A 16,319-nucleotide genomic window follows, 5' to 3' on the forward strand; every position below is an offset into this window, starting at 1 on the left:
CTGTAGCTGCAGAGCTCGCATGAGACAACTTCCTTTTTTTACTTTTGAAAAGGATGCATGAGATTGTTATCGTTTGCATATGATGGCATAACCAAAACCGTCACTTGAACCCCAAAAAAACTTCTCTGTGATCTTGATCCCATTTGTATCTGAGCTTGTCATTCTCAAAGGAGCCTTGATTAAATACAAAACAGAAATGTGCACAAAGCTAAAACTCTCTTTATTAGCCCGTCTGAGCTCACGCAGGCAGAAAAACACATTCAAAGACAGTCAGGCACAAATTCAGTTATTAACACCGGTTTATTTCTAGTAGCATCACTATCACTGTGGCTTAATGCAGCATAATGAGTGAGTGAACACACTTATAACGCAGTGGACTGTGACGTCTATATGTGCCTGTGGAAAAAAAAACTGTGTTTATGTGATTATAGTAAAATATGAAGCTATAGACTTGACAAACAGGTTTTCTCTTTAACTGGTTGATGACTTTTAATCTTCATAATCATAATCGTATCTCCTTAAACCAAATGACAACAAGTATGAAAAGGAATATTAAAAAAACAAACAAAGGACATCCATGAACTTTTTGAGTAGAACATATACTAAGTTAAAGGTCAAATTAAGGTTGAATGTCAGAAGAGGTGAATAAAGAGCAGTAAACATCAGAAAGAAGATTTCCCATGGCTCTTACAGGTCAGTTAAAGGATGCTGCGATGACCCCCCCAAGGCAGTAGGTGCTTTGTTACTGTAGCTTATAAAGTCTTATAAAGACCAGAGCAATCTGGCTTTGGGAGATTCTGACATGTAGTAAATAAAAAGTTATGTTACTGTTTTGCTGAAAGTTATGGTCACTGAGCTGTCCTCGGCTTGTGATTCATGTGGCTTTGAGCTTGGCTGGGCCTGTGCCTGGTGTGTTTAAGTCTGTATAAGGTGCAGCTGCTGTTCTGTCCCTGATGGAATGTGGATTCTCTCTGGTCTGTTGGGGAGGGTTTTTTTTAGTGTTTTGTCAAAAAAGGTTGTCTTGGAGGCACATCCAAGGTTGCAGGTGTCATTGACGGTTCTAGCTGCTTCACTAGGCTCAAGGGTTTCAGCGCTTACGTTCCCGCCACAATTATCATAAAGGTGATACAGATTGTTCAGCCCTCAAACTTTTCATCACATCTGTTTACTCAAATTTTGAAACGAGTCTGAGTAAGGCATAATCACATTCAGAGCCACTTTATTGGTTCCATCAAACTTTGAAAACACTGCTGTGGGGGTAATGTGAATTAGGCCAGGTTTGGGAAAGACCCATGGCTGTTTGTTGCTGGCTGCCAGGGATGTAATTCAACTCATTACTGGGTTTAGTCTAAATGAGATGGTATTTGGTCACACGGTTTGCTTCGGGATTCTGTGGTACAGCCTGAACCCCATTGAGATAGTGAATCCGGTTCTGGATTATAGAAATGAAGCATCTTAATTATCCAAAAGCCAAACTGCAGCAGTTCGGTCCAGGTGAGCAGGTTTTAGCTCTGATGCCATTTGGTGGTGTCTCATTTCAGGGCACTTTATGGTCCCTTTGCCATTCAAGTTCAGAGTAGAACTATTTGTTTTTTAAATTCATTTTTGTCATATTAATCTGCTTAAACCCCATTACATCAGGGTGTCCCAGCCCTGTAAAACTGGGGAAGACATACCACAGCACAGTGGGAAGCATGGATTCACTGGCACATGAGGGTGATGGGGTAAACCCATCCAGTGAAAGCCTGCCGAGGAAGGACCCTCTGTAAATTGGAAGCCCGTTCACGTCTGTCATCATGAATGATTATTCGTTTGTCAGACTCAAACACACCTAACAGAGCATGGTATTGATGTGGGTGACGCACAACTGATTCACTGGCGTTTTAAGACTTTCTGGGAAAGAAAAGAGAAGGTGATGGAGAAGGAAATTCAGTATATGTTCAATTATAGTATTGTGAACCTTCATCTTCAAGCTGGGCTTCTCCCTGTTTGTTGGTGGATACAGCCAACAACTCCCGGGTTCTGTACCAATCACTGAAAAGTGGGTTGACTAAACCAGATGCTTATCCTCTACCATGGATGGAAGACTGCGTGAACAGGGTGGGTTCAGCTCAGTTTGTCAGTAAACTTGATGTACTGAACAGTTCCTAGCAAGTTCCCCTAACGGAGCAAGTGACACATCAGTCTTTATCACTCATTCAATTTCCTGCACTCATTCTGTTGTCCAAATGCACTGGCTTTTTTGTTTTTGCAATCATATGGCTCAGACATCCATCACATCAGGGATCTTATGGGGTTTTTGTATATATATGTATATACATTTTTTTTTTTTTGCTTTATTAGACAGATGCAGTGAAGATTGATGGGAAAAAGAGAGAGAGAAATGTGGCAAAGAGCTGCAGGTCAAATTCGAACCTGGCCAGGCCACTCTCAGCCACACGCCATATGGTTGCCTGCTCATCCAACTGAGATAAACCAGCACCCAGTGATTTGATGTTTTGTGGTGCTTTGTCAAGAGCAACTTATTCTTGAGACTATACTCAGTTTTCTGGTAGCTTTCCAGCTCCTTCATTTTTTTCCAGCCTACTGTTCAAGTGCCTATTCCAAGCACCAGGTTTCCTGAGTTAGAGAGTGGAGTTAGCACTGACTGGGGAGGCTGTTGCAGTAAACTTGGTGAACATGATACAACAGAGTGTGGTTGAAAATGAGACATTGTAACTGAGTAAAACTTTTATATGCAGTAGTGTAAATGGGGGGGAAAGCAATGATTTGGATTCAGCTGGTGTCCAGGAAGAGTGTGACAACCCCCAGCCACTAGGTGTCTCTGCTATGGTTATAGTGCTGTTACTTGTAGAAGTAACTGGCTGCATGAGCTACACTTGGGCCCAATTAGTTAAAAGATTCATTACTAGTTACTACCTCCGTTTTGAGCCTGTGAGCCAAGCTGTGACAGTGCGATTAAAAAAGAAAAATAAGGCTCAGTGGGAGTTGACGGGCACTGTGAGAGTCTACACTGAAACAAACACTCAAGTCTCTCATCATTCTCAAGAATGAAAAAAGGTGCTAAAAATGAAACCATTCCATTGGATTCCTGCTATTATGACACTAGTTGATTCTAAACCAAGCGTGGATCACCCTGGTAATCTGCGCTTCATGATCAGACTGAATTCTGATCAATCAGTGTTTTGAAATACTTAACCCACAAACACACAAAGATTCGACCTGTTTCAATCAGGCAGCTGAAAAGGAAACACCCATCCCACAGGAAACTACAAATGAATCTGTCCCAGACACCTAAAATGAAGGCACCTCAACATGCTGTTTTCTGCTTCAGTGTTGACATGTTGATTGCATCTTCATCTCAGGGAACATAAATCATGCAGAAGCTTTAAAGCATTCCAACTCACTGTGATTTCTCTCCATGTCATTATTAAATTTCAGACACCTACAGTTAACAAGTTTGAATTTGTTGCCTCTATCATTTAATGCATCTGTCTGGTGCTGCATTAAGCAGCTGTAAAGCTAAGTGACAGAGGCCTGACTTTTTTCCTGAGGAATGAAGAGCAGCTAGGTCTAGGAAAAAGATGCCGTCCTTTGATTGTGACTTACACTGTAACAAAATCCAACCCCAAATATCAGAAATGCCCAGTATATTGATGAGAGCTGTTCAGTCACAGTAAAATCTTTGAGCTTTCACGAACATCTTCTATCTTTTGGTCCTATAAAATTGCTAACATTGGATCTCTATCCTGTCAAACACAGCCTTTTCTTTAAGATTCAAAATAAAAATGAGCTGTGTAAGATTTGTTAGGGTCAGCTTTAGTTGATGTGCAAAATTCTCAGTCATGTAAACAGACAGAACTGGATAGCGATTCCAATTCAAAGGCGGTCACAGAGAATCATTGCCACGCCCAAAGCAGAGTCTGCGTTCTGTCCGTATACCACCTGCAGAGGGAACGCCTTCTCCACTTCCTGTCTTAGCACTTCGTTCCGAGCGAGCGCGCTCCCACTGCCCACAATCCTGCGGACCCCCGCCTGCTGCAGATGCTCTACGGGCATCATCGAGGTGACGTTGTCCAGGACTCCATGGCAGAGAGCCCTGATCACATGACCCAGGGAGAGATTGGAGGTGGAGATGCCAGTCACGTGGCCCAGGCAGAGAGGGTCATGTCTCTCTCCCAAGATAGTAGGACTCACCCTCAGGTTGCTGGTTTCCTGGTTCAGGGCACAATGAATCAGCTTTTCGTATAAGCACGAGTCACTCAGCTCTGCACCTGTGGAGATTGGGGGGGGGGGGGGGGGGGGTGCAGCAGAGGGGGGCATTTTAGTGTCATCTATCTGTGCAGACTTTAGTTTAACTGTTCTACAGTTGTTATTTTGTTTATTGCATTCATGATTAATTATTCATTTAATGTCAGTTTTCTCTAATCTCTGCGCAGTCTCTGGTCTTTGCTTTCACCTTTAAGCAGCTTTGATTGTTGATCTGCAAGTATAACCTTTCCCTAGAACTGTTTGCCAACGTTTCTGAATAAAGCTGGGATGTATTTTGGTTCTTGCATCTCCAGTAACGAGTTTAGAGAGGTGTCATTTATCATCTCTATGAATATGTTAAGTATATGAGCCTGTGAGGTGTACATGGATCTTTCCAAATGAGCTCACATAAACCCTGATTAAGCAGCAGATAAAACTTTCTGTATATCAGAATATACCACAGTTTTAAACCTGGTGTCTATAGTGCCATTCCCTTTAGTTATAGGTTTTATGTAAAGACTGTATATAAATGATGGGCACAGCATAATCATCAAGTGTGAAATGTGAAGATAATGAAGATATACCTTAAAACTACATTTTTCCTAATGGCCAACAGGGAGCGGTCCATCTGGTTGAAACAGTTGTAAAAAAAAGTATATGATAACACGTCCCTGCTGCTCACTTGTACGACTAAGACTAGGATTAATCAACAATGTCAGCTGGCATTAGCTATTTGCTGATCTATCTGTATCAATATTATAACTGCTGATGAATAAAAAAAATTTAAAAACTAAAGAAGAGACAGAAGAAACATCCTTCAACCATGTCTTGAGTTTTGAAATTACATAGTTTTCCCACCAGTGGGAGCTCTTGTTGTTAGCAACACACTTCTTTGGAAAGCCACAAACACAACATCCAGCTAATCCGAGCAGTTAGGTTAAATAATTACATAAATAACTACGCATAACAAACGTTAGGGAAGTCTGTTTATGATTTGTGCCTGAAAAGAGAAAAGAAATGGCCAAAATACAGCTTTTTCAACCCTGAATATTGGTATCCGCCGGTTTATGCAAAGTGTCAGTAAACATTTTCTTATTGAGGTTTTTGGTCTCACAAATCTTATCAATACACAATGTGATGCGCGATTTTACATTTTAATCCGTTTTAGAGTAAAGAGGGGGTAGGATTTTTAGAGACGTTGTCACCTTATGAATATGAAACTGTTGAAATAATTTGTTTCGTTATATTGTACTTGACTTTACTAAGCTATTCTACTTTTTTAAGCCTTTTGTAATAATCATGATTAAAAAATAAAACTAATGTGTGGAATCACAGTGTCTGTGTCCATCTGCAAGTCAGCCTGCACTGTTTGGTTTTCCTGAGAGGGATGACGATGGATTAAGGTCTAGAAAATAGAAGAAGAATACAAACCAAGCTCTCTCATCCAGGAAGTCAGCATCTCCACAAAACTTGCCAACACATTCCCGCCATTGAGCGATGCTGCAACAGCCAAGTATGTGGACTCAAAGTAAGGGAAGTAGGAGATGGACGAGGCAGGCTGAAGAGAATCTGGAGGTTTGAAGTCAGCTGGCATGGCGTAGGTCAGCTGGGCTGAAGTGCTTATGTTAAGGACTGGGAAATTTGAAAAAAAGAAAGAAACTGTCAGCTAAAGAGAATTAGCTGTGATGGTTAGTGATGTGTTTGTCCTGAAATATAAACCCCTAAGTCAGCTACAATAAGTTTTATATTGGATTTTTTTCCTCAACCTTATTGTTTGTTGATCTCTCACTTGACATGCAACAGTGTGGTTTGTGTCTGTGAAGGTTCTCAGTCATCCAGGTCATCGTAGTCTAAGGAGCTTGGAAAGAAAAGCGTCTGGACTTCTTTGAGTTACTTGAAGACGTTTCACCTCTTATCCGAGAAGCTTCTTCAGTTCTAAGAGTCAAATGGTGGAGAGCCCCAGATTTAAACCCAGTGGGAGTTTCCCCCCAAAGAGGGACAAAGGACCCCCTGATGATCCTCTACCTAATCACATGAGCCAAGGTGTGAAAGCGGGTGTGCTTTACAATTAGAGCTGGGCGATATGAGATTTTTTCATATCACGATATGTTTTTTTCATTTCAGGCGATAACGATATCTATCACGATATAAGCCAAATAACTATATTTGTAAGATTTAAATGTGCCGTTGCTCACAAGTAAAATGTGAAATAATCAGCAGCTTGTTTTTATTTAAATATTTATTTCCCATAATAAGTTCATCCATTAAGCGGATGTGAATGGATGGATGAAGTTCAACAGGGTAGATGTACTTAAGGAACATGAGACTTTTTCAGATAAATAAAGGCAAATATTGCAAACTACACAAAAGGCAGCCGCTAAAGCGTTTAAGTTTCAAAATAGGACAAACGAAACAGACTAAATTGTCAATTCCACTTAGAAACAAAATATTAATTCTAAAAATAAATCTTAGTTTGTTTTACAGAAGAACAGACAAAACTGACTAACTTTTGTCAATATCAAATAAACTGAGAACTAAAAGGAAATTCTCGATCTCTCCTTGTTGTATAGCTTAGCTTTTCAAACAGTTTTAACAGTTACTTTAGTCTGACAAAAGCCGAATGACGAATTAGCGCTTCCAGTCAGAGACTGAGGCTACGTCCACACGTACACGGGTATTTTTGAAAACGGAGATTTTCCGTTTCCGTTTTAAAAAATAATCCCGTCCACACATAAAGGCAGAAATGAAGGAAAACGCTGCTATGAACATGCCAAATCAGCAGGTGGAGCTAGATTCCTAACCGTGCAGAAATGTTGGCCAATCAGAAGTCTAGAAGCCTCGGTGGGAAAAAGTAAACAAAGCTGGGGCATAGAAGCAGAACCGAGTCGTATGTGTGGACGGACAGTAACTGTGTGTATATGTAAGCATTTAAACACTGCAGAGAGTAGAATTAACAGTAACAGTATTGTAGAAATTCATTTCATCGAAACAATAACGTGGCGCACAGTGTGACGCATGCACCAGTTTATTGTATTTCCGGACTTGCTTTCGGCACAATTTACAGTGCACGCTACTCTGTTTTTTGTCAGACTTGAAATAGCCGAAATACCTTCACACTACGGAACTTCTATGGCTCTTCCGTTCGACAATCTCTCCGGCATTGGAACCATCATCTGTTTTCTCTTCGGTAACCTTCGGTCACGCTCGGTTGATTTTTCTAGTCGGCACACTCATTTCCTCCACTACCCGGGCGGTACGGTGGCTGGCTGCTTCCCAAACACATGTGCGGCCTGGCAGTTGTGCTGTACGTAACAAGTCACGCGACGTGACGCTGCGGCTGTGATTGGTTTGGCTCTGCGCTACTTAATTTGGATTGGCTGACCTTTTTTTTTTTTTTTTTTTTTTTTTTTAAAGAGGATAAGAGCGGCGAGGTCTATCGCGATAGTTTAATTTCTCTATCGAGTAAAAGTTATATCGCGATAAATATCGTTATCGTTCTATCGCCCAGCTCTAGTTACAATCAGCCAAGGTTTCGGGTGAGCTCATTGTGAAACCTGGCCCCACCTTATCATGCAATTTCCTGAGGTCAGATGGCCCAGGATGTGAGTGGACGTTAAGGCGTCTGGGAAGGGATCTCAAAACTGGATTATAGATGGCAGACAGTTGGTGTCGTAAACCACCACCTCTGTTCAAAGATGGTCGCTCACAGTGGACGTAAATGGCTTCTTTCACTCCTCTTTCAAACCATCTGTCTTCTCTGCCCAAAATGGGAACATTTGCACCCTCGAAAGAGTGACATTTGTCCTTTAGATGCAGATGGACAGCTGAGTCTTGTCCCGTGGAGGTGGCTCTTCTATGTTGTGCCATGCGCTTGGCTGTTTGGTCTCTCCGATGTAGAGGTCTGGGCATTCCTCGCTGCACTGTACAGCACACACCACATTGTTAAGTTTGTGTTTAGGAGTTTTGTCTTTCGGGTGAACCAGTTTTTGTCTGAGTGTGTTGCTGGGTCTGAAGTACACCGGGATGTCGTGCTTGGAGAAGAGCCTCCTGAGTTTCTCTGATACACCGGCTACATAGGAGATGAAAATGTTGTTGCATCTGTCTTTCTTATCCTCCCTCGCTGGTGTCTGATCTTCTTTTCTGTGCATCTTTGCTGACTTTATAAACAGCCAATTAGGATAACCATATGTTTTAAGTGCTTCCTTTACATGTGTGTGTTCCTTCTTTTTTCCTTCAGGCTTAGAGGGAACATGTTCTGCCCGGTGGTGTAGGGTCCAGATTACCCCAAGTTTGTGTTCCAGAGGGTGATGGGAGTCAAAGAGGAGGTACTGGTCTGTGTGTGTGGGCTTCCGGTAAACTTCAATGTTGAGGTTGCCATTCTCTTCAAGGTGCACAGCGCAGTCCAGGAAAGGCAAACAGTTGTCCTTTGTGTCTTCCCTGGTGAACTTGATGTTTTTATCCACAGCGATAATGTGCGCAGTGAAGGATTCCACTTCTTGTGTTTTAATTTTGACCCAGGTGTCGTCTACATATCTGTACCAGTGGCTGGGTACTCTCCCTTTAAAAGAGCCAAGAGCCTTACATTCGACTTCCTCCATGTAAATGTTGGCTACAATAGGCAATAGTGTGGTTTGTGATTCAGCTAAGCTGTAAACAAATTCCCCTTTTGGGATTATTAAAGTTATCCGAATCTGAATTAACTTATAAATGCAGATCCACAATCAACTGTGAGAACATTGTGCATTTAGTTCATTAAGAGAGATAAATGGATATCCTGTTTCACCTGCATCTGTCCGTTCGCTCATGCAGGAGTAGACGGAGCACTGGAAGTCTCCTAGCGCGGCCCCTACTGGCGTGCCAGCAGGGATGCCGTGCCACTGAGAGCAGGTCTTTCCTGCCAAGCTACCAGATGGCACACACTTAGGAAGCAGGTGCAAAGGGAAGCCAGCACCCTTCAGACTAGAGGACACACACACACATACAGTGCTTGTTACGTATGCTTGCACTGATGCAAAAAGTGTTAGGTAAATGAGGCTGCAAACCAAACATGCACAACAGTTTTCATGCAGTAGGTGCATCTAGTAAAGTGTTGTAAAAAGGAAGGACGTTCAACACTATACAAACATGTTTTCGTTCCACTGATTGGATGACGTGTTGAAGAAGCCCCAGCTGGCTGCATTCTGGGGTGTCATCACACACCTGTCCAAACCGCACAGCATGGACACCACATAGTCCTGGATAGTACCTGCAACCGTAAAGTCCTCAAGGAATTTGGGTCTGCGGAAAAAACCACACAGCTTCAGCTTTTGTATCCCAATTGCAAAATGTATTTATTTATAATGTATTTATTTTTAAAGATGTGAGCTTACTTGTGTTTCATGTACCAGAAGATTGTTGCACAGCCAAACCCCGTGGCGACGCTGAGATGAGAGTCTGGTCTGGGAAGAGAGGTGAGGAAGTCATTGCTGCAACGTCCATCTTGCCAGGTGATCAGCTGACTGGTGTCTTTGGCTGTTAAGGAATCACTATTGGACCAGACGCAACCTGGGTGGTGCAAAAGACAGTCAACTGAGTGCTTACAACTTTAATACAACCCTTGTTTGAGTTGTTATGTTGACTGCTGTGTTCTTGAAAGACTCTGTCCTTTGCCCTGTCCTATTATCAATCAATGTTGTTCTAAAGCCTCTGGATCCACTTAAACATTAGTCAAACTAAACTGCATGCTTATTTTAGATACCACTCTATACAGATACTCTATACGTATCTGTCGCTATTCTTTGTGACCATATGGATCGGTCCCTCATATTACCATTATTTCACCCAAAGGCACCAAGTTAATACTTAAAAAAGCTGCAACAATACACACAAATATAAAAAGTACTTGGTGACAACTTTGCTTTTAGCCTTTAACCCTCTGGGGTTCAGGGTATAACTGGTTGTTTTTTGACTACTTTTGATTTGTCCTCTATATTTCACCTTTAAAAACTGTTTATCTTGCCAATTCTGTTATTTTCACATTTTGACATAATGTATAAGCACAACTGATCTAAATTCAGACAAAATTTAAAATATGAGTAGAAAAAAGTTATATTTTTGACTGTAAAAAACACAAACATGTTTTACGAATCATTTTCATAACTTGAAATGCAAATAGAAATTGTACATTTTTTGAAAATATGCACAAGTTTTGCAAACAACAAAGTTATATGGTACTATTTATCTAAAAATGCAGCCAAGGCTCAGACGTTTTTTATATAACCATTTAAAACTATTTAGAGAACAATGAGGTGTTCTGCATCAAATAAGAAGACACACAAATTATATATGCAACTCCAAAAATAGTTTGTGTCCACTATAAGACAGAGGAGAACAGCACAGGGATAAATCCTGCAGGTATGACAGAAGGTGTGTCACTCCTGTTTTCCATGTGGAGACAGCGTTTACATCTGCCTTTGGTGGCTTTTTTTGCAGCAACTGTGACATTCACTAGTAGAAGTGACACACAAAACAAAACAACGACTACACTACACATTAACTACACAAGACAACACACTAACTTGAGTCCAAACACAGTAAACATCACAAATCTATCATGTATCAAAACTCACTCGCTCACTCTCGCCGGTGTCACTCCTAAAACTTCGCCCTCTTCCTAAACAACCAAATGCCACATAATTTTTGATTGGTCGACATGGCACATTTTTCCACTTTTTCTTTTTTTTCACTCCCAAGCAGAGAGTGTTTGCTACCGCTGTCCGTAGAAAACGCCGTTTTTACGGTTTCTTCCCGCTGTAAACACCACTGTTTTATTTAGAATTGAAACTAACACTCAGTCCGTCAACCCTAGAGGGTTAATCAGAAAGCCTTAAGTTGGCTAGTTATGTAACTGGCTAAATGTTTAAAGTAGGGGTGGGCGATATAAACGATATACGATAGAAACGATATAAATTTGGCCAACGATAGAGATTTTGAATATCACGATAGCGCATGTTGATGATGTCATCAAGCTGCGCCTGTTTTGGTCGAAAGCATCGCAGCTGCTACAACCATTATCATCTGCAAATTATGCCGGGCGACAGTCATAGCAAAGAGATGAAACATTTTTGAAACATGGGGAAAGCCAAAAACTGCGCTTCCTCCACTTCCGTAACCTTGATTCATTAATGTTGAATTCTCTCGCAGCTGTTCTATTCCCATATTGTTCATCCTCCAGCTTCACTGTGCTAATGTCAGAGGTGTGGACTCGAGTCACATGACTTGGACTCGAGTCAGACTCGAGTCATTAATTTTATGACTTTAGACTTGACTTGAAAAAATGTTGTAAGACTTGTGACTTGACTTGGACTTTTACACCAATGACTTGGGACTTGAATTGGACTTGAACCGGTTTACTTGAAAAGACTTGATATTTTACCCCAAATATAAAATTTAACATGCATATTATATAGAGATTGAAAATGTGACATCATTCACGGGTAGAACCGCAAAGGATTCTGGGAACTCGTGGCAAGCGGTACTAGCGCACGCAGGCTTTCAATTAAAATCAGTTATACAGCGATAAAAAGAAACACAAAAATGTCAAGAAGCCGTTGTATTATTAACTGCAATAGCCGGTCGCATGACAGCCACGGGAAGCCGACGGGTAAAGAGATCGGTTGTTATCGGATTACGTCGTTGAAGAGAAATTGTTCAAGCCATGTTTCCGAAGTAACAAAGACGCGACGGATGGCCTGGATTGCAGCCATTCAAAGATCAAATATAACGTCCCAGAACACTCCAGCTCACAGGTTAGTCTGCTCCAAGCATTTACACGAAGGTCAGTGTTTTTTAGTAGTTAATACGTCATGTTCTTAACATAATTAGTGATATAGGTTACAAGCAAGTCTGGCACTGAACAGAAATTGTCGCGCTATGCTCCTTTATTTATTGTGCATAAATAGTGAATTGTCCTGACACAATATTGCGTTTCGCTTCTGTTATTATGGTACATTGACAAAAACATACTTTTATTCACAGGATAAAACAGGTTTTTTGTATCACTAATTGCCCAGTGCGATTACAGACTGCGGTAAAGTGAGCCGTCATTTGTGAGCCGCGGTCAAGCCAGCCGCCTCCTATCCGCGCGGTGATTACAGCATACAATATTGTTGTCACTGCTACATTTCTGTAACGCTACCAGAAATTATTTCCACTACTAATTAATTACCGTTGAGCTCAAAGGTCCTATTAATAAACGGTTAACGAATGTGTATTTATGACGACAATTTGTGAGACTGGTAAACTTATGATACGTACGATGGTCTTTCGTTCTACACGGTGCATTTCAAGGTCCTGTACCCATCCGTCGGTAAACTGTACCTGGGCTTGTTGCAGTGACCTGAAGTTACTAAACTTCATGAGTGTATGCACTCACTCCAAGAACCGTATAATTATAAATATGCATATAAATATGCTAAGATGAGATAGCTGACTTCATCTAACTAGCAAATGTTGTCCAGGCTACGTTGGTGATACAGTTTTTTTTTTAATGTGTATGATATTTTTGTCATGCGATTTTAAAGCTGGTCCTACAACCGCATCCAAGAATAACATGCAGCTTATCTCAGAACTGTCGGTGAAAATTATTCTTGGAGCTAGGTTTAATTGAGCTGCATTTTAAAGAGGTGCAATTTCACAATTTGTGTATATTTTCTAAGTTCACTATTTTGTCATGTGTTGAGAAAAACACAGATTTTAAAATTACATGGTCTAATATTTACATTTAGCATAACTGCAACATTATTTTTTCGTTTTTTTTTTTAAAGACTCGAAAGGACTTGAAATTCAAAGTTTCAGACTTGTGACTTGACTCGGACTTTTACACCAGTGACTTGAGACTCGACTCTGACTTGCCTGACATTACTTGAGACTTGACTTGAGACTTGAGGATAAAGACTTGAGACTTACTTGAGACTTGCAAAACAATGACTTGGTCCCACCTCTGGCTAATGTTATGCTAACATAGCTGTGTCGCTAGCAATCACATAGCACAACATTATATACCAGGTAGTCCAACTTCAGTAACTCTGCAAACACCACTGCTGTTTAGTTTTCTGTCTTCATTTATGTTGAAAGTGGTAGCAGAGCTGTACGTTTTAATTAGTTTCAAAAATCTCTCAGTCAGAATATGGTATGTCATGTTTAGGTGGAAACTAGCGAGCTAACTTCCTGTTAACTTCTAACTCCATTAAATTTAATAAATTCTGTTTTTATGGATGCATGGATGTTAAACTTAATTGTTACACCTGATAAAGCAGCAACGCTGATGATTTTATTAAAGATGAAAGAGTTTAGACCGTTTTTAACTCTTAGTGTTGGTTTGACTTTGGGACCTGAAGGGGATGAGGTTTTGGACACAGATTACTCCGCGAAGCTCCTCACTATGGCAGCCGTAATGCTCTGACAATCCAGAATTCATATATAAGGCACACTCTCGATTTATGAGAAAATTAAAGGATTTTAAGTGTGCCTTATAGAGTGGAAAATACGTTATACAGAAGAAAAGAATATATCGCGATATATATCGTTACCGCACATGCTTCAAATTATACCACGATATGAATTTTAGGCCATATCGCCCAGCCCTAGTTTAAAGCTTTCACATGAGTAAAGTAACACATATTACTGCTACTGCTAAGTAATGTTAGCTAAGTTCACAGCATATTCCATAAATCTTAATGCCATAACTAACTGTATAATAGCGCTGCCGTATTGCATCACACTCATTGCATTTCAATCATTTCTCCAGCGAGTTTGATAGCTAGCAAAATAATAATCATAATTTTAAAAATTAGCATGTGTAACGTACTGGAAAATTATTCACTAGGACTCACCTATCATGCGACTGGAGAGCGCAAACTCCGCCATTGTCGTTTTCCATCAAACACTCATTAAAACAGCAACTGCAGGTATGTTTTTTGTTTTTGTTTTTGTTTAAGAACTTTATAACTGCAGGTATGTTAGCGTGCTCATCCCGACAGTTAGGGGGAGAGGCGGGTCACATATTGAAACAGACAGCCACAGAGGTGCAAGGCAGCCCAGGCAGAGAAATTTTGCTTTTACATTTTGCGACTCATTTTATTTCTCTATCTGATAAAAATAAATAAATAAATCAATTAGATAGTTATTTGTGGTGAATGAAATACAGTTACACTTTCAAGCACTTTTAAGCACCACATCTGAAATGTAAGCAATCACCCTTACGAACCCTGATACTGAATACACAGATGCTAAAAAAAAAAAAGGGGTTCCAGAGTGTTTGGCAGTGTGGAAAGATTAAAATATCTTGGGAAGAGATCAGATTGACAAGTGAGAAAATAATTACTTAGTGAAAATAAATGAAAATATTCTATTGATAAACAGCGCGATAGTCAGAAAACTATAGGACTTTTAAATGGTGATTACATGGTAAGTCAAGAAAGCTTTGCAGGAGGTATACATGTTTCCAGTGTGTCCTAGTGTAAGCTGTATAAGTGTCCAAATGTGTGGCTGTAAACACCCTAAGAAAAATTCTCTCCAATCTATCTAAGATTTGCATCACTTCAGTACCTAATCTGTGATGATCCTGGTATAATTCATCCATCTTTACACAAATGTTTCCATCCTCCACCTAAATGAATGTATCCAAGATACAAGAATTAAGATTACACTGATATACACAGTATGTTTCCTGAATCCCTGATGGTTGTGTTCAGAGAAGGGACATTGGGTGGTAAAGGTCCTAAAACATGATCAACTACTCCCCACTCACAATTTACCATTAGACTGGAGCACTGTTAATCACACATTGCTTCATGCCATTGGATCAGGGCATAGATAGGATCAATGGTGAGATGTAAGTGAGGACTGCACTTCATTACATTCATGATAATGTTTTAGTTACTTATTAATTTGTAGATCTTAAAATCTATCCATGTTCTACCTTCACTCTTTGACCCTACCACATCTGGGTCCCAGGAAAGAGGTAGACAATGAAAAAAACAGAACCTGTGTTATGTGGTATTATAAAAGTCAAAGCACTGTCAAAGTAATGTCTCTAATTCTGAAATAGCTCCTGAATGTAGTGCGAAATCGTTTGACTCATTTCTTAATTGGTATTATGACTTTTACTTGAGTAAAGAGCCGAAGTACTTGTTTCGTCACTTTGCCAAACAAAGACTATTTTGGCTCTTGCGCAGTGTCATCTGTATTTGGCACAGGGCTGCACGTGAGCCTGAAAATCATGTCTAATCTTTCCTTTGACACCTGATTTTGTTTTTGATCATGTTTTTCTCATTTCCCGTGAAAAGAAAATCAGAAACAATCCCCAATCATAGAGCCGTTGTTACACAAGTTACCACACTGACGATGAAATGCCACAGCCCGCGCGCAGAATAACTTTACCGCTTTTTGGTTTCCAGAATAAAACTCCGTGCATCTGTCCGGTCAGCCCGATGCAGCACACATGCTGCAGTTTGTCTCTGGGCAGGAGGCCAATGCACCGGTCCAGAGTGTCTATGATCCGACCCGTGTCCTGCTCTTTCGCCTGCGTTACACACAATCACACAGAGGTGTTTAGATTACTGAGCTGTAGTTAAAATTGCGGGACAAGTGAACGCACTCACCTTTATCCCGCTATCGTCGGCTAAATCAGAAACAGTCGGTAAAGACTGACAGGCAGCTATAGCTCTACATCCTCTGTCTAATAAAACGGCTTTTACTGAAGAGGTACCCACGTCCAAACCCAGGATAAAGTTAGACATGACTGATGTTTACGATGTGTACCTTGAGCTTTTTTCATACCGAAATGCAAAAGTCCTCACTGCTGCATTCATGTGATTAAAGGAGTTTAGAGCTTCTTTGCTACTTAGATTAAATTTGCTGTTATAAAACTGCTGTTTTAGCCAAAAATGTGAAATAACGAATTTACATTTTGATGTAACATAGTGTCTCCTTCAATACTAATTCAAAGGTAGCTTCCCTGCTTAAACGTTATTCAGGGTAGATCAATTTCCTACTGTTTTACTGTCAAGGAATGCACCAAATCGGCT

General features: G+C 40.5%; 1 protein-coding gene across 1 annotated transcript; it reads right to left on the reverse strand.

The window, feature by feature from the left end:
- Window positions 1-203: 203 nt before the first annotated feature.
- On the reverse strand, window positions 204-16,310 carry shpk (sedoheptulokinase). The gene is made up of 7 exons (XM_085288420.1): window positions 15,894-16,310; window positions 15,673-15,814; window positions 9,621-9,795; window positions 9,376-9,528; window positions 9,035-9,210; window positions 5,683-5,883; window positions 204-4,274 (listed from the first exon to the last, which is right to left on the reverse strand). Exons 1-7 carry the CDS (start codon window positions 16,029-16,031, stop codon window positions 3,880-3,882), a joined length of 1,380 nt encoding a protein of 459 aa, XP_085144546.1. The 5' UTR covers window positions 16,032-16,310; the 3' UTR covers window positions 204-3,879.
- Window positions 16,311-16,319: the final 9 nt, after the last annotated feature.

This window comes from Mchenga conophoros, linkage group LG10 (assembly GCF_057382185.1).
Source record: "Mchenga conophoros isolate Kocher_MC1m ecotype Shallow Benthic linkage group LG10, M_conophoros_male_GT1.1, whole genome shotgun sequence".
In the NCBI taxonomy this organism is placed as follows: Eukaryota; Metazoa; Chordata; class Actinopteri; order Cichliformes; family Cichlidae; genus Mchenga; species Mchenga conophoros.

Coding starts and splice junctions, on each gene's coding strand:
- shpk (XM_085288420.1), bottom strand. CDS start 16,031: ATGTCTAACTTTATCCTGGGTTTGGACGTGGGTACCTCTTCAGTAAAA. Junction 15,815..15,893: donor CCGACGATAGCGGGATAAAG/GTGAGTGCGTTC, acceptor TGTGTAACGCAG/GCGAAAGAGCAGGACACGGG. Junction 9,529..9,620: donor TTCTGGTACATGAAACACAA/GTAAGCTCACAT, acceptor TTTTTTCCGCAG/ACCCAAATTCCTTGAGGACT.